Raw genomic sequence first — 17,603 nt, forward strand, 5'->3', positions numbered from 1 at the left:
CTTTTTACCCTCTCACCTAGTCGTTTACTCCTTTTATGGGTGCAAAACTTGTGCATCAGCGCAATACAAATAAAATAACATAATATCATAACTTTGTATGTCTCTCCATAGTGTATGGCTAAAGTTAAAGTTTCCTACAACTTTTTGGGCTTAGGCTGGGTTGCTTTGGGCTTTGGGCTCCTTTTAATTTCTCTTCCATGCATCTTGTACTCATGGTGGCCTGAATCATGCTATTCCCATCTTCATCTTGTATCCTGGCTTGCAACATTATGTGTTACTACCGACTTCTGCAATTGTATTCGCTCTCCACTCTTTTTGAATGCTTACTCTCTGTTCTCTCCTCCTTTCCCTTCTCCCTTTTCCTATCTCCTCCCCTTACTTTCTTCTATGCACTTACTCTATCAGAATTGTCCCTGGACCTAATACGATAGCAATCTCGTCTGTTTCCTCCACACTCCCATTACTGTTTTTTTCCTCCCCACCACCCCCTCCAGCACTATCTGAAATGTCGCCAGGCCTAGTATGATAGTCGCTTGTTTTGTTCCTCCCCTCCCTTTCTGCACTCCTCTCCCTCACCTTTTGTTTTTCTCCGGCTCTACCAGAAATGTCAGGCCTAGTACGGTAGTCGCCTGTCTGTTTCCATTTCCTTCCCACTCTCCCCCTCCCTTCCTTATCTATGTCTTAGCTCTTGCACTATCTGAAATGTCATCATGCCGAGTACGATAGCTAATTTCACATCCTTACTGTTCAAGGCCTGTAAGAATGTGGTTGTATTTTGCCTTGCTCCCTCCCTTGCCTTGAAGTGCTTTGAAACACATTGTGTATAGGCGCTATATAAATAAACTATCAGATCATATCATATACTTCGGTGAACTACTGTTCCCAAGTAGTAAAGAAGGATGTTCATCCCTTTTACATTTTGTATAAGTGAGCCAGCACACCCCACATTATGTGGAGTGCTGGGGACATACAAAGTATCCCCTTTCTTACTTGGTCACATTTTTGTCACAATTGCAAGTTTCCATAAATAGCTGGTGGTAGCGGTTTTACCTCTTACTTTTAGTCTATTAATCGCAAGCTGTTAATTCAGCCCTGATAATGCACTGAAGGGCCACCATTTTGCTAAAATGGTAGGCTCCTTATTTCGCAATTTTGTGTGTGCTTGATGTTTCGGAGGTCTTCCCTTGCAATTCTAGGCGGGGACTCATTTGAATTCACCGCCCAGGCGCCACAGTGTGTAAGCGGATTCAATTCAACACTACAGCTAAGTCAATGCCTAGTCTGGGATGCTGATGGAAACCCTTATTGATATATTTTTATGTCCAGTTCATGTACTCTGGATGACAACCCTTATATCACACCCCTCTCTTAGAATCCCCCTGACCCACTGAGCCAAGAAGTAGGTTTGTTTCGCAAATTAAAAGGTTTTATTTGAAAAATTAAACAGTATATATAGATATATCACACTTTTATAATAAATTAATAATTGATATCACACTTATGAATATAATGTTGATCAACAATGGGTAATCTGACACTAGCACACTTCTTTACAATCAATGAGGAGATGGTATAGGATGGATAAGGCAGCGAAAATACTTTTATGGTTTCACGGGAAAAGCAATGAGGAATAAAATGCAGTACAGAAATAACTTGATATGATTTTAGCAAAAGATAATATAATCACTTTTTCTCTGGTAATTCACCCCCTCCCCCTATGCAATGTAAGAAATGGAAGGAGAGCACACAATCTTCAAGAATCCCAACAAAATGCAATACAAAATGCAGTTCCCCCCTAGCAAGCTTAGAGAAAAACAGGTATGATTTTAAAACACAGGCCCAAAATGCTTTGAATGTGGTGGCAATGAAGTGAAATCATGCTAAAATTGATTTTAATTCCCTGTAGGAGGTTCAGGGTGAGTGGTAGACACTTTAAATCAGTTCAGGGATGGTTATTAGGTTGCAAACGAATTTTAGCAGTTCAAGCAAAAGCGGCTATCTTTTTACAGGTGAAGAAATCGGGCCAAATTGCAAATCGTGGTAATTTTTGCGAGTGCGTAAAATCGCGATTGCGGAAAAAGTATAAGGAAGTCGGCTCTAGGTTCGTTGGAAAGCCTAGAATCTCAGCTTTAAGATGAAATTCAAATTTCGCTTCTATCACAAACGGTTCAAGAGATACGGATGATTTCGTGAAGGTAGATTCTCAAAAGAAAAAGTCAAGCTCAGAATGACAGATGACAGTTTTCAGTTTTAAAGATGAAAGAATGCCACGATTCTTGGAGGCAGTTCTAATAGGCTAAAATAGTTTTGATTAGATTATTTTAAACTAAGAGATTAGTTCTGGCACAGTCCTAGCTGGGTACTCGCACTATATTTTGGACAGGAATGCGACTTCGTCACGGATCGGGTCAGGATTGGCTGTGGTCCTCTCGCCACTTGGACTGGTTCTGCGCACAGCACTTCACAGCAATCTGGTCTGGGTCGGCTAGTGGCACTGCACAGCGGTCTGGATCTCTGGTTCTGGCAAAAGTCCTTGGCAAAGAATTCAAACAGCTCGCCCGGCTGTTGAATAGTTTGGTTGGTTTTGAGGCCTGCTGAAGAGAACTCAGCTTGTGGTTTAGGCCTTTGCTTTAAGTTCTGAAACCAGAGTTCTAAGTTCTGGTCTCTGTCTTGCTTGGAAGTCCAAGTGCTGGATCTCTGGATGGGAAGTCGTCGGTCAGCGTGCTCCGCAAGGAAATGGAATTGAATGTTCCCATCCGTCCTGCACGGTCTCCTTTTATGTGTTTAGAAAGTGGGTGTGTGTGTGTAGCATAACTGAGCCTGCCCTTCTCAACTTGTCATTGGCCCAGTTCTCCCCTCTCCCTTGATTGGGGAGCTGGGTTGTGTGTCATCTTTATGGCTTACAGAAAGACACTCCCCTTGTCGATGTGCACACAAATCTATTTCTGATCCAAATACATATTTACCAGATACACAATTTGTTGAAATTACATGTACACATTATATGTCACATAAGGTAGTCTCTGTTCCAACTCTGATGTTCCTGGGGGCTTGCATTAAAAAATGACAACATTTTGCGCTTTTTGACTGGTTTTGCAATATTGGATTTTCATCAAAAATAACACAAATGTACACCCCCCCTTCTACACATATCCCAGTACATTTCCATGTCTCTAGCATAAACACAGTGTCTCGAATATTGATAAATAACGGGGTTCAGTCCTAGAACACCGTAGAAATTGGAGTTTGGACTCAAATCGTGAGGGCATTTTTCATACTAAGAATCTCAAAGTTGTACATTCCTGTCATTTGGTTACAAGTTATCAATGTTTCTATAAAATATATATTTGCTGCAATAGGAATCCACACTCAAGTCTGGCCCGCCCCTTGAAGCTGGGTGGCTCAGGGATCACATGTCTCTGCTCACAGGCAGCTCTCGGTTTACAGTCCACACTCAAAATTAACATACCCCATTCAACCACAAGGGGCTATTGTCTCTCTCCTCCAGGCTGAAGGGGAAACCCCCTCCCTCTCACTCAGAAGGGCCATGTGATATCCTGCCTCCTGGTGTGGGCCTTTGGGGTGTTAAGGTTTCCCAGCCTCTTGGCCTCTGGGAACAGCAGGTGGCTAAGATTTTTAATTAACCAACAGGCTTTGAAGTCCCTGCCCCTCTTCAAACTCCTAAATACAGTTTCCCTGTCAGAGTTTAGACCGCTAGCGCCGGTTTGTGGACAAAGCGGGTACTGCACCCATTTTTGGGATCTATCTAGAATGAATGCATTTCAATAGAGTGGTCTTTTGCTTGATAGTATAGGACCCTTGCTTAACATTGTTTTGATGGCATCCTTACAGTAGAGTGGTGATGTGGAACCCCCCACAAGAAGGTTGTATCTTTAGAGTGGTCTTGTGCCCATGATTTTAGCAACTTTTTGACATAAAAAAACGAATTTTGAACAGAACCACCTTTCTTTGCACTGGCAGGTGGCAGATTAGGTGACCATTTTGGTGTGCGCAAACTGCGCAGTTCTCCTGGATTCTGGCGTGAATGTGGGCGGCGACAGCTCATCCCCACACCTACCCGGTCTATTGATTCAACATGGGTCAAAACCCTTGACAAGTGTCCGAGAAGGCAGGAAGCGAGGGAGGAGTCCAAAACTCTGCAGCCCTGTGTCTTCCACCTTGCATGAAAGGCACCAACTCCCAGGAGGCGGCTGGCTGTCAGATTGGACAGGCGGACCGCCCCTTGCTGTAAAATGCAGGGAGATAATCCAGAAGTTGTGCTGTAATTCCTGATAAATACTTCGAACCAGGAAGCTGCTGACAAGTCTACCACTGGAGCGGAGACTAAAGAGGAAGATGAAGCAAAGACGGTCGTAGCAATTTCCAGTGACAGGAGAGGCTGCTGCGTAACCGGAGGCTGCTGTAACCATTCCTGCCAATCGACGGGGGGGTCCAGAACGCGATGACTACTACCCAGAGGCAGGTGAGATCCACTAGCCTCAAGAAGATCAGCAATTTGAGCATGCTGCAACCTTCTACGCTGCAATACCCTGGGACCTTGAGCCATTGTGCGATGCAGTCTTCCGAATTCCGAATCTTGCTGACACTTTGGGGGCATCATGCTGGACCTCCGGAGACTTGATTTGGGACCTTGAAGTCCGTCACCAGAGTAGCGATGAGAATACGACCGGCAATATTCAGTCTTCTCATTGCTCCTGAAAAGGAACTGCATCCAGCCGTGAAGAAACCCTTGCCTGGAGTCTTCGCAGTTGATCCCTGCTGCAAATACCTTTTCAGTGTCCTGTCTTCACAACAAGTAATTCATCGACCAGGTTTTTGGCTGCATATCCTGAAGACGTCCTGCTGCAAACACCTCTTCTGTGCTGAGGTACTGTGTTGGGTGGGGTACTACTTACTTTAAGCCTTTTGTGATTCCTGAGGGCGATTTGTGTGATTGAGAGTCCTCTCATCCGGTTCACCCAGGCCCATTACTGCAATCACTCTAGGGAGTGTCTTCCCTGAAGTCCCTGGAACCTCTCTGCCACTCAAATACTTACTTGTTTTGAACAGCTTTCCACAAGAACTCCGGCTTTTCCTACATCTGTGCCTATCCTGACTTGTCTGTTGGCCACTAGAGACCTAATGACCCCCTCCGACCACTGAGAACACTCATGCTCCAAGAATAGGGAAGGACTTATAATGGTTGGGCCTTTTGCCTAGTAAATGCGACACGTGTTTAAAAGTGACTTACTTGTAATTCACTCACCTGTGAATCGTTTCCCCCCACTTACCATAAGCAATGATGGTGGCTTCACCTCTCTCTTTCAGAATATAAGTGTGTACGTTTACCAACTGGGTCTGCTTCCCCAGACTTGCCGTATAGCCTGTCTAGAATAAGTATGCCTTGGGTTTTACTTACCTTGAATAGATGGAGTTTTGCACTGTCTCCGTTGTATGGTTTTACTAAGCCCTTAGTTGGTCTTCAGAAAAACTGTCCTAACAGATCTGATACAAAGCTGTGAGCCTTTTCCCCCTTTGTTGCTCAAAGGATAGATTGCTAATTACAATGAAGCCCAAAGATTTTGCTTAATGGCCGAATTGACGGTTCAAACTGCCCAAGCAAATTTCTTCCACTCACCTTTGACTGGGTTCTTACTTGGAGGGATGACCCACAAGTACGTTTTCGATCTTGGTGCGGTTAAACTTGAAATAGGCACTGGACATCCATGTTTAAATGGCTGCATGATATGAGTGAAGGTGAGCAATATCTTGTGGGCACTTGAACTTCAGTTACAATTGCGTCTCATCTGTTTACTGGAGTATCGTGATGTTGGGGTCATCTAGGAGCGAGCTCAGTGATTCCATATAGAGGTTAGAGATGACCAAGGAGAGAAGGGAACCCAACGGGATTCCAGTTGCGAGGGTGGAATTCAGATCTGGAACCCTATGTGTACAGCTGAGGGTCAGCCAGATAGGTAGAATGCAAATAATTTCAAGGAGGTGCCAGAGAAGACCATCATGAGTGCAGTGAGGTATGAAACATTTTCACCATTTCTCATCTTGGAAAGTGTTTCTACTAGCCAGTCTTTCCAGTTGGCCAATCCTTCAGTACTGAAGATTAGGTATCCCAGAACAGCTCAGATTTCAGCACACCCACAGGACAGTGATTGCAACAGGAGCCCTATAAAATGCCTATGATCAGATTACCATAACCTGTTTGAATGGTCCTGCTGACGTTTTAAACATTTGTCTAGTTCTTTAAACAACTTCAAAGACACATATAAATCATTTGTGTAGCCTCTCCATTGTGTTTCTTTGCAAAGGTTTTGGCCTGCAATGCACAATGGACAACTTAAATAGCTAACCCAGACACATGAATTTTAAATAAAAATGGAAAAGTTTGTATTAATGTCTAAAAATCAGTAGAAACTGAAAACAGAGGCCTAATTATATCCAGACGCGACAGCCACTAGACTCAAGAAGAACTGATGGTACACTAGAGTTACAGACTTTTCTATTGACTAAATGGAATTACTTCCCTGCTACATTCACCAACAAGATTATTTATAAGCTCTTTTGAAACCAGGCTCCATTCTAAATTTGCGTTAAAACACTGACCGTTGAGCTTAATTTTCTTAAAGGGCTTGAATTCTATCTGAAGTCAGATGAGCATGTGTTCTGTAGATCAACCTTTCCTAGCGTACAATTCTTTCAACGGGTCTCACAATATCTCATGAAGGATGTGTCTCACCACCACTGTTAACAATAGACTAGTTTTGGAAGGTTTGCATTTGGGAGCACATTGAAAGTAATCAGGGGGTTCAACAGACAACAATTTTAGTACCCTCACATTATTTGTGAGACTGCATTTGTCCCTTAAGTGAGCACCTTGAGTGAAACATCAGCTGGATCTGCATTGCTAAAATATGAAGATAAAACAAGTAGTTCCATGGTCACTTGCTTCTTCTAATTAAGATCATATAACAATCAGTCAATTATCTATGAAAAGCCAATGTTCTACTGGAAAATGTAATGCTCATTCACTCATTTTAATCCATTGCCAATTTTAAATAAAGATTTCATATGAGAAAAGCCTGCTAAGTAGTGCCTGTACAACAACTGATATCACATTACATATTTCTTTGTGACTTTGGGGGGGATTTACCATCCCCCTTGTTATGCCAAAAATTCTACACGTCCAGGTCAAAAATTATTATGTTTTTTCCCCAAACGTTCTTGTAAATTGCCAAATAGTGGTTTTAGTATAAAATATTAACATTGGGTTGAACCACCTGAGAAATGCAGGTTTAACAGTAACCAAGAATAAACCTGTAAGGATATTTATTTTATTAATGCTCTATGCAAATAAAAACACTTTGATGTAAAATCACTCACCTATGCTCTTCTCAACACTAGCAATCTTCATGCAGGCCACTTCTCCCAACTCTGTAAGCATATATAGCACCTCGAGAGTAGATATTACCAGCAGGACATCCGGTAAAGTGAGATGGCACATTATCTCTTTATAGGAATCCTGATCGACATATTCACAAATTAAAACCCCGTTATCTTCCGCCTTACACAGATTTCCCAAGATTTCCATGCCTGAAAACAAATAGATTTAATTTTAATAGCATTAGCTCACCAACATTACTAAATGCATTTATTTTGGCTGGTTGGCTTACCCCGCATTTTTAAGAATCTGTCCCGCGACATTAGACATTTTGTAATGGTATGAAAAATTAAATGAGTAGCTTTAAAATCAACAGGATCCAATTGAAGCTGTAAGACAAATGAAGAGAAGTGAGAAAACGTCAGCAGTATTTTCATTACATTTGAGAAGAGTCATGTTATTCTACTACTTATACTTGTGTTGACAGGCTGTAATTTTACTCTGCTGAATACATATTGCCCAAAACGAATGCATTATGGAACGATTCAAAGCATGTGTATTCATATGCTGTTGAATATTACAAGTACTAAATTTGCAATACATGTTTTTAAAGTAACACATGCACACTGCACTTAACATACTATGGAGGCAAATACATATTCTAAATTATTACAAGTATAAACACCTATAGACATGCAGATCACCTTCTAGGGAGTAAGTTGTTTGGTTAATGGAAAAGGCCAATCTGTACACATCAAGCGCATTATGAAGCAAGCCTTGAAAGATATTAGAGAATACACTTGCAAACTGCATGTTATATAACGAAATATCAAGTGAATGACGCTATTTTAGAGTGTTTTATATATATTGTTTACATATATTTTGTCTTTAACCCTCCTATGACCAATAACCACTGTATAATTTAAATCCCTAATGGTTGAAATGTCTCACAATGTTACACTTTGCAGTTCATGTATATGTATTTATACTGCAGAGATATCGATATTAATGTATTATTTGGGACATGCCAAAATGACTGCACGTCTAAATGGAGTATCTCCAACTTCGCATCAGTGGTCACAACACTAAAACCGCGATGAAGCACTCCAATGTAAAATGCTGTTTATAAATGTTTAGTCCTCTTTCTCTCACTTGCACACCAGATGAAGCCTGTGTTGGGTGAAACGCGTTGTTCCTGTCTTTTGCTGCTGCCTTCCTTGTCCAAATGATTTGCCAATAAAGGACTATTCTTGCACAGCAACTACGCCTGGGATATGGATTAATCTTTAATATTTCTATAATGTTTTGCCTGAGTGCCACTAAGCCTAGGAATTATATATATATACACATATATATACACATATATATATATATATATATATATATAAAATTCCAAGACTAATATATGCGCACCTTGCTCGTGCACTACTTCCAACTCTTGGCAGTGAAATTGCAGGAAATAAAGTTGCTGATGCGAAATTACAAAGTCCTTCAATGACAGGGGGATAAAAACAGCAGGCAAAACAGGACAGATTTCGCTACACACTTGTAGCATACTCACTGTAATTGTATTTCTGATGCTTGTATCTGCTTAGATTCACATACTCTACATAGGCCGACATCTAGTGGAAGCTAAGGGTAATGCACATGACGTTTTAAAATTTTGAAAAGGGTCGTCGACACGGCGCGACTGTAATACTATCCTTAGTGTGACGTACCCACGTACCGATCACCGACGAGTCGAGGTCCCTCACATTATTGGTTTCTGACAAGAGGGAGTGTAAATTGTAAGCGTGAAGTGTAGGTAGAGACCATGAGGTGTGAACGATCTATGTTTCTTTCCCAAGAACCTTCTACTCCAATAAGGAAGGAAGGGCAGGCACATGTGACTCTAAGCAGATACAAGCATCAGAAATAGGATTACAGTGAGTAATGCATCTCCTCTGAAGCTTGTGGATCTGCTTAGAATCACATGCACTGCATTTTATTTATTCACTTATATCGTGCCGGGAACCCTAAGGCATCATGGTGCACATGGACACGAAGGACATTTATTAGACAGGACTGCACATTTATGTGGTAATCTCTGGAGCATACTAGATTAAACTAATTCACCCCTTTAAACAGTAACGTTTTACATAGATTAGCGAGCAGTACTAGTAGAAGGAGATGGGTTATTAGATGGTAGCGCTGCAAAGAAATGTTTCAGCGCTGCTTGGCCCACCTGTGGATCACCCCTAGAATTTTTGTCCAGACAGTAATGTTGAGTGAAGGTGTGTACTAAACTCCAAGTGGCAGCCTTGCAAATGGCATCTATAGGCACATTTGCTCTGAAGGCTAAAGTTTCCCCGGTGCCTCGAGTTGTGTTCTCTGGGCTTAAAGGGAAATGTTCTCTTGGCAAGAGAGTAACAAAGTTGGCTGCAGTTGACAATCCATTGTGAAATCGCTGCATTAGAGAGCTAGGGTCCCCCATCTTTTCCAGCAGCTATAGATACAAAGATGCGATCGGTCTTACTGATCGACTGTCTTTTGAAGGTAGAATATAATAGCTCTGCGTAAATCCAGTGTGTGTAGACCTTTATGTTGCGTTTGTTGGGAAAAACACAGGAAGCTCTATAGTTGATATGAATTTGGACGAGAAGCAAGGATGTGTGCGTAGCACCACCTTGTCTTTGTGTAGAACTACAAAAAAGGGACATTTACTGAAAGAGCCTGTAGTTAGCTAATCCGCCTTGCAGGTCAAATGTTTAAGGCTGGCTTTGTGCATAGGCTCGAAGGCCCCCCCCTCCCCCCTATGAGCCTTGCGAGTACGACATTGAGGTCCCAGATGCAGCAGGATTAGAGATGGGAGAGTACAGCTTTTTGACACCCTCCATGAAAGCCTTAAATGCGGGCACCTTCCAGCATATTTTATTCTGAGACGTGGTATAAGCAGAGAGAGCCGCTTGGTGTACTTTCAGTGAGTTAAAGACTAATCCTGAGTCAAGTAGGTAGAGCAGGTAGTTGACTATATTGGTTGGTGAACAATCGGTTGGAGAGACTGTGTCCTGCACCATACCACAAAGCGTTTCCATTTGTTAAAACAGCAGTGTCTTGTATTAGGCTTGCGTGCCTCCTTGATTATTTCCATGAACCTTTGGTCTAGGTTAAAATGACCTCCGGAGCCAAGCTGTTAAGTTCATCTTCTGAGGGCATGGGCGCAGCGTTGTTCTCCGATCCTGGGTCAACAGGTTGTTAGTGCAGAGTAGTTTCATGGGAGTGCAGAGACATAATTTGTAGGTGTGAGAACCAGGACTGGCAGCCCACATTGGAGCCATTAGGATCAGTATTACTTGTTCCCGGTGTAGCTGGTGGACTATTTTGTTGAGAAGAGGTGTTAGGGAGGTTTGGGAGGGAGTGGGGACTTGGTATTGTGCGTTTAGCATGTCTGTTTAGTTGCCCTTTGTGCTCTGAGGGTAGAATTTTACTCCTGCTTAGTACGTAGAATTGAGTTCCCCTGGAACATGTTGTGCCATTAAGAACATGTGATGCAGTGCCCACCAATAAATGTTATGGGCTAGTTTGGACAGCCCTGGAGAATGTGTATCCCTCTGTTGACGTAAAACATGGCCGTGGTTCTGTCTGTAAGGACTAGGTCTGTTTTGTGCGCTGAGTCTTGAAGGCTTGAAGTGGTTTGAGAATCACTAGTAGTTCCAGAAGGTTAATGTGCTTCCTGGTTAGCACCTGTGTCCACATGCCGTGAGCAGTGTGATGCATGAAGTGAGCATCCCACCCAGTCATAGGTGCGTCGGTCGTGAGAGTGGCCTCAATCGGTGGTATGTGGAAAGGCTGACACTAGCAGATTGTCTCTGTTCCACCACTGTAGCGATTGAACCAGATGTTACACGACCACAACTAGATCGTCCCACAACCTGCTTGCTTGCAACCGCTGTTTCGCTAGCCACTCTTGCATTGGACACATCCGCAGCCCGGCGTGAGGAACTAGGTAGATGCAGGAAGCCATAATTCCAATCAGGCGCATCGCCTTTTGTACCGACACCTGATGACCGGCTATGTACTGAGGTGTTTGAAACAGCATGTTTTGGACCCACTCTTTGGAGGGGTAGACTAGACTAACGTCTGTTTTGATTAGTGCCCCCAGAAAAAGCTCTACTTGGCTGGGCACCATCCTGGACTTCTTTTCATTCATGGAGAAGCCCAACTGAAATAGATTGATTTTCTGCTGCATATGCATATAAGAGTACACTGGAATGGACTGCCGTCACCATTAGGCAGCCACTACCGCTAGGACCTTCGTGTATACCATGGGGTTTATGCAATGCCGAATGGTAGCACGTTCAGTCGGTAGTGTTCACTTCCAAATTTGAATCTGAGGTATTTTGTGGGCGCTGGCAACATTGAAATATCAAAGTATGCATCTTTCATGTCCAATGTTGCCAGGTAATCCTATATTTTCAATAGTAGGATGACTTTCTGCAGCGTTATTCTGAATTTTTGGGGCTTGACATATGTGTTTGTAGGGCACAGGTCCAGCACGGGGCGCATTGTTAGATCTTTCTTTGGAACAAGGAAGCACATTGAATAAATAGTAGGATTTGGATCTCCTCCCTTGAAGATGTGGAGGTGTTTGGAGGACATACGCCAAGCACGCGGTGGTTGGTGGCAAGGTGTTCGATGAACTCCACAGAGTATCCCTTGGCCACTGTATGGAGGACTCATTGGTCTGACGTTATTCCCTCCCATTGCTGGGCGAAGAGTGTTATGCAACCTCCAACTGGGGATGAATGGGAGGGAACATGGATCGGTCTGTCGTGTGGAGGCTGGGCCTGCCAAGCCCCTAGAGGCTGTTGCTCTGCTTCGTCCTTTCCTGCGGCGAAATACACGCTGCTTGTACTGGTAGGAAGACTGAACACAAAGGCTGTAAAAGGAGGCACCAGACGTACTTGCCCAGACTTGGCCATATTTTCCTGAGCCTTGTGCCTGAAAATTGTGGCGTGTTGAACGTTCCACTCGGAACCAAGGGCTTTGTTGGAAATCTGACCAAGGATCTTGATTATTTCGTGCTCCTTTTTCGCTGTCTCCAGCTGGTCGTTGACAGCATTGCCCTCCTTGATGGGCATGTTAATCAAGGCCACCTGTGTCTCTGGCTTAAATCCTGAGTCGCTAAGCCAGGAATGTCTTTTCAGGAGAGCACCCCTCTGCAATGACCCTTCCTGAGGTGCTGTGGAATCCAATAACTCCTTTGGATGTTTTGGGAGACCAGTTTACCCTCAGTAGTGGTTTTAAGAAGGTGGGAGCGCGATGGTTCCGGAATGGAATCCAGATGCCTTAAGACCTCATCCCACAGTGTGATGCTGTGGTTGGCAAGCAAGGTGGTGGTGGTGGTTGCTATTTTGGTGAGGTATGCTGCAGAGGTTGTGATACGCTTACCTAGCGTATAAAGTCTCCTGCACTCCTTGTTGGGAGGTGCCTAGGAGGTTGTGAGTGGAACACCAGCACTCTTTCTGGTATTGGTCACCAGCAGAGAATCTTGCTTGATGTGACCTCTAATGTAGAGGGGGATCTGAAGGAGATGACCTGAAATATTTGTCCACCCTAGTAATAGGGGGAGTAGACCGGGACGGAAACAACCTTTTTTTTTTTAATGAACTCTAGAAGTGGCATAGCCTGGCTAACAGGCTTTTTCTCGTTGAGAATATCTTCAATGAAGTCGGTTCCTGTGGGACTGGATTCTTCAGTGTTGATGACTAAATGGTGAGCAGCCTTTTTCAGCAGCACATTGTAGAGAGGTTGGTCTGCAATAGGAGACGAGTGACCACCCTCAACTACGGAGGTGTCAACATGGTCGACAAACATGAGGTCTAGATCGTCCTGGTCGTGAAAGGTGTCCTCACCCTCTTGGCCGGGGTCACCGTGACTATCTACCTACATGTCTTGGTTAGCTTGTGTGGACTGCATGTCCCCATAAAGAAATCCTTGTGAAGGCTCCCCGGTGGCAGGGCTGGGGCAGGGAGAGAGGGTGTTGCCGACACTGGGGGAGGTACAGGAGGCTGCTCAGCAGGCCTTGAGGGAGCGGGCAGGTTACAAGTCCAAAAAGAAGAACAAGTTTCTTTCTTACCTGGCAACGTTGTTTCGATGGGATGTTCCTGCGACGTATTCCACATCTATGACAAGTAATCCCCACAGCTGTGCTGCTTCTGAAAATTTTCGGTGTCTGCATCCTACGTCAATGTTGTCGATACGCTCCCTCAAGGGCCTCTGTCGAGCTGACGTCACCGGATGTTATAAGTAGGACGCACAACGCCCGTAGCTTCAGTTGTAGTTTTTTCCCCAGAACGTGTGGCACCAATCTTCTGCCAATATGACTACAGAAAGCCTAGCAGAAACGTAAGCTGCAATCGCATAAGAAATTCTGTAGAGGGGCAGGTCGGGAGGGTGCGATGTGGAATACGTCGGAGGAACATCCCATCGAAAGAACGTTACCAGGTAAGAAAGTAACTTGTTCTTCGAAGGGATTGTGTGCTCCGACAAATTACACATCTATAACAGACTCCCAAAGAAGTACCAACGTATGGAGGTGGGAAAAGAATTTAGAATTTTAGAATGCCCAATTAAATTGCAGAATAGAGGACCGCCTTGCCAAAGGCCAAATCTTGCCCATGGATAGAATCCAGGGAGTAGTGTTTTACAAAAGTATGGACAGAGACCCATGTGGCTGCTTCACAAGTGTTACGAATGGGAACACCCCTCTGCAGGGCAGTAGAGGCAGCCACACCCCTAGTAGAATGGGCCTGTAAGCCTACCGGAGGGTCCTTACCCGCCAAAAGGTAACATTCAGAGATTGTCAAGATAATCCATCTAGACACAGTCTGCTTAATAACAGCTTGTCCCAAACGCCTTCCAGCCTTTCCTACAAAATGCTGATCATCCACTCTGACCCGGGACATGCGCGAAATGTAGAAACTTAAAGCTCTTCTAGGATCCAACCTATGGAGCCTCTACTATTCCTTACCAGGATGCGGAGGAGGACAGAACGCCGGAAGAATGACCTTCTGGCTCAAATGAAATTCCGACACAACCATTGGAATAAAAAGACGAACCCTAAGGGCAACCCTGTCCTTATGGAACACCGTGAAAGGTGGCTTAGCGGATTGTGGCTGCAACTCACTCTGCGAGCGGAAGTAACCGCAACTAAAAATACAGTTTTCAAGGTCAACAGTGTCAAAGGACAAGAATGTAAGGGCTCAAACGGAGCTCCCATCAGGAACTTTAACATTAAGTTCAAATCCCAACCAGGCACCTGGAAAGGTGAAGGTGGAAACACATTAGTGAGCCCTTTAAGAAACTAAGAAATCAAAAGGAATCTTAAAATAAGAACACTCCTCAGACGAGTGCTTAAATATAGACCGCACCACCAGGTAACCCTTAATTGTACCCACTTGCAGGCCCTTGTGGGCTAACGAAAGCAAAAAAGACAGAACCACATGAATGGCACATGAAAAAGGATCCCCATTCTTTACCCTACACCAGTCGCAGAACTTTCTCCAACAGCAACGGTACAGGGACTTTGTTGCGGGCGTTCTGGCCGAAAGGAACACCTCCATCACATCTTCAGGGAGGTCCCAATCCTTATACATCACCCTTTCAGAAACCAAGCATGAAAGTTGAGAGACTTGACCTCTGGATGGGGAACCTGACCCCCCCCCTCCCGTGAGAGCAGATAGTCTCGGTAGGGAAGACGGCATGGAGGGCAGATGGACATGTCGAGACGGTCCGGGTACCACGCTCTCCTGGCCCATGCCGGAACAATGTGGTTCATTCGAGAACCGAACGCCGTAACCTCCGCAACACTTACGGAATGACGGGGCCTGGAGGAAACGCGTACAGTAGTGGGAAGGACGACTCCACTACAAACGCATCCCCTAAGGCTCCTCTTAGAGGAAATTCTCACGAGCAGAATCTTTCGCACTTCCGGTTGACACTGGTGGCAAAGAGATCCACTTGCGGGGTCCCGCAAAGGGCAAAGATCCCCAAGAGAACTTCCTGCACCAGCTCCCACTCGAGAGACCGTGCTCTGCATGCTCAGAGCATCCGCCGCCTTGTTTTAGTCTCCGGCCAGATGAACTGCCGAAATCGAAATTTCCTGCTGGATGGTCCAGAACTAGAGCTGCATCACCTCTCTGCACAGAGGGAGCGACCCTGCCCCCCCCTTTTTGTTGAGGTAGTACATGGCCACTGTATTGTCCATCAGAATCAGGACATTCTTCCCCCGCACAGACGGCAGAAAGGGCTAGCCCGATGGCCCTCCGCTCCAACAGATAGAGATGGAGTCAGAACTCCGACGGAGACCAACGGCCACTGACTCAACTCGTTGGCATGTGCTCCCCATCCTGTGAGGGATGAGTCCGTCACGATCATTACCTTGGGCCAGGGTAGCCAAAATGGAGCCCCCTTCAACAAATTGCCTTCGACGGCCCACCACAGAAGGTCCAGGGCGACCGAGGGCGGCACATGAACGGGATCCGACATCCTGCCGGAGGACTGCGACTACTGCATCTTGAGAACCCACTGCAGAGATCTCATCCGCAGCCTGGCCTCTGGCACCAGGAGAATGCAGGATGCCATGAGGCTGAGCAACCTCAAGAACTCGAACGCCGGGAGACTCTGGGCATGTTGAAACTTGTGCACCATCTGCAGAATGTGATGAGCCCTCACCTGGGGAGGCGAACACTGCCCCGGGGATGTGTCGAGCACTGCTCCGATGTACTGGAGCCGCTGGGTAGGTGTCAAGTGGGACTTCTAAGTTGAGGGAGAAGCTCAGCCTGTGAAGGGAGTGGCAGGTGACTGACAGATGATCCAGGACTTGCTTGGGAGAGCGCGCCCTGATCAATCGTTCAGGTAGGGCTAGACGTGAATCCCCCCTTTCCTGAGATACGCTGCCACCACCACCATGAGCTTGGTGAAGACCCTCGGGCAGAGGTCAATCCGAACGGCAGGACCCGCAATTGAAAGTGCGAGTTGCCAACCGCGAACATCAGGTACTTCTTGTGCTTGTGATGAATTGGCACATGAAAGTATGCGTCCTTGAGGTCGAGAGATACCAACCAGTCCTGAAGTTGAAGGGCCTGGAGGACTTCAGAGAGAGTAACCATCTTGAACTTGTCCTCCTGAGGAGCTTGTTCAAACCACGCAAGTCCATGATGGGTCTCAATACCCAGTCTTTCTTCGGGATCAAAAAATATGGGGAATACCATCCCTTGTCTCTCTCTGCTACAGGTACCAGTTCTATGGTGCCTTTCTCCAGCAGGGATTTGATTTCCTGCACAAGGAGCAGATACGGACTCTTTAAAGAGAGATTCCCTGGTGGATTGTCGTGAGGCCTCTGCCGGAAAGGAAGACAGTAGCCGTGGGCTATGATCTCCACTGTTAGGGAGAATTCTCATTCTATGGCTAATTTCCCTTACATATAGAGTCCCCCAGCAGCTTTGCTGGATTTGAAGGGTTTGTTTCTTTTTGCCTGCTAAGAGTGAGACTCTCTTTCCCACTCTTTGGCATTTTTGCTATGTGTGTTCTAGGCTATTTTTGAGTTTAATGCCTATGGGATCTCTCTCAATCCCATAGGAACCATCTTTATTCATATGTGTTACACAGCACCCTCAGTGGAGTGACACAGGGGTGTCGTAGCGACCCCCAAACAGACTCCATACCCTGGGACTGACTACTGTCTCCCAGGGCATGTAAAGTCCCCGTTGACTTTACTAGTCAAATCCTATGAACTGAACCAGTACAATCCATCTTACTATGGAGGTACTGGAAGGGGTTAATAGTTTATCCCCCATGTTCATTTTCGAGAGGGTACTGTACAGTCCCTCTCTCAAAGGTTTCTGGCTGGTGGCAGTGGTTACTACCATAAATATTCGACCGCAAATATTTCCCTATGGGATTTTCCCATTGTTCGAGGCTACCACTTTTTCCAACAGCCTCTAACATACCGCCGGTGCATTTTAATATTAACTTTGCTTCGGTAGGTTTTATTTGCCAGAACTTTAATATAACTTCTTTCTCGTGTCTTTCTCTAGACTCCTAACCCAGGTCGGGGATCCTTTGTTCATCCTTTTGGCGGGCTTCTGCCGAGAAGCCCTCCTTTCGGCGCCACCGAGTCTGGGGTGGGTCCATTGTGTGGGAGGGGGAGTTGGACCCCTGGACAGGG

The 17,603-nt window shown here is 45.2% G+C and overlaps 1 protein-coding gene across 1 annotated transcript in view; it reads right to left on the reverse strand.

Moving 5' to 3' along the window:
- ARID2 (AT-rich interaction domain 2) overlaps nt 1-17,603 on the reverse strand; it is a 1,843,885-nt gene that overhangs the window by 989,206 nt on the left and 837,076 nt on the right. The window contains exons 9-10 of the mRNA XM_069629837.1: nt 7,686-7,782; nt 7,396-7,605 (exon numbers count right to left, since the gene is read on the reverse strand). Coding sequence (XP_069485938.1) covers nt 7,396-7,605; nt 7,686-7,782 — 307 coding nt within the window. The remainder of the gene's footprint in view (nt 1-7,395; nt 7,606-7,685; nt 7,783-17,603) is intronic.

Source organism: Ambystoma mexicanum, chromosome 12 (assembly GCF_040938575.1).
Source record: "Ambystoma mexicanum isolate Mex_15411 chromosome 12, UKY_AmexF1_1, whole genome shotgun sequence".
In the NCBI taxonomy this organism is placed as follows: domain Eukaryota; kingdom Metazoa; phylum Chordata; class Amphibia; order Caudata; family Ambystomatidae; genus Ambystoma; species Ambystoma mexicanum.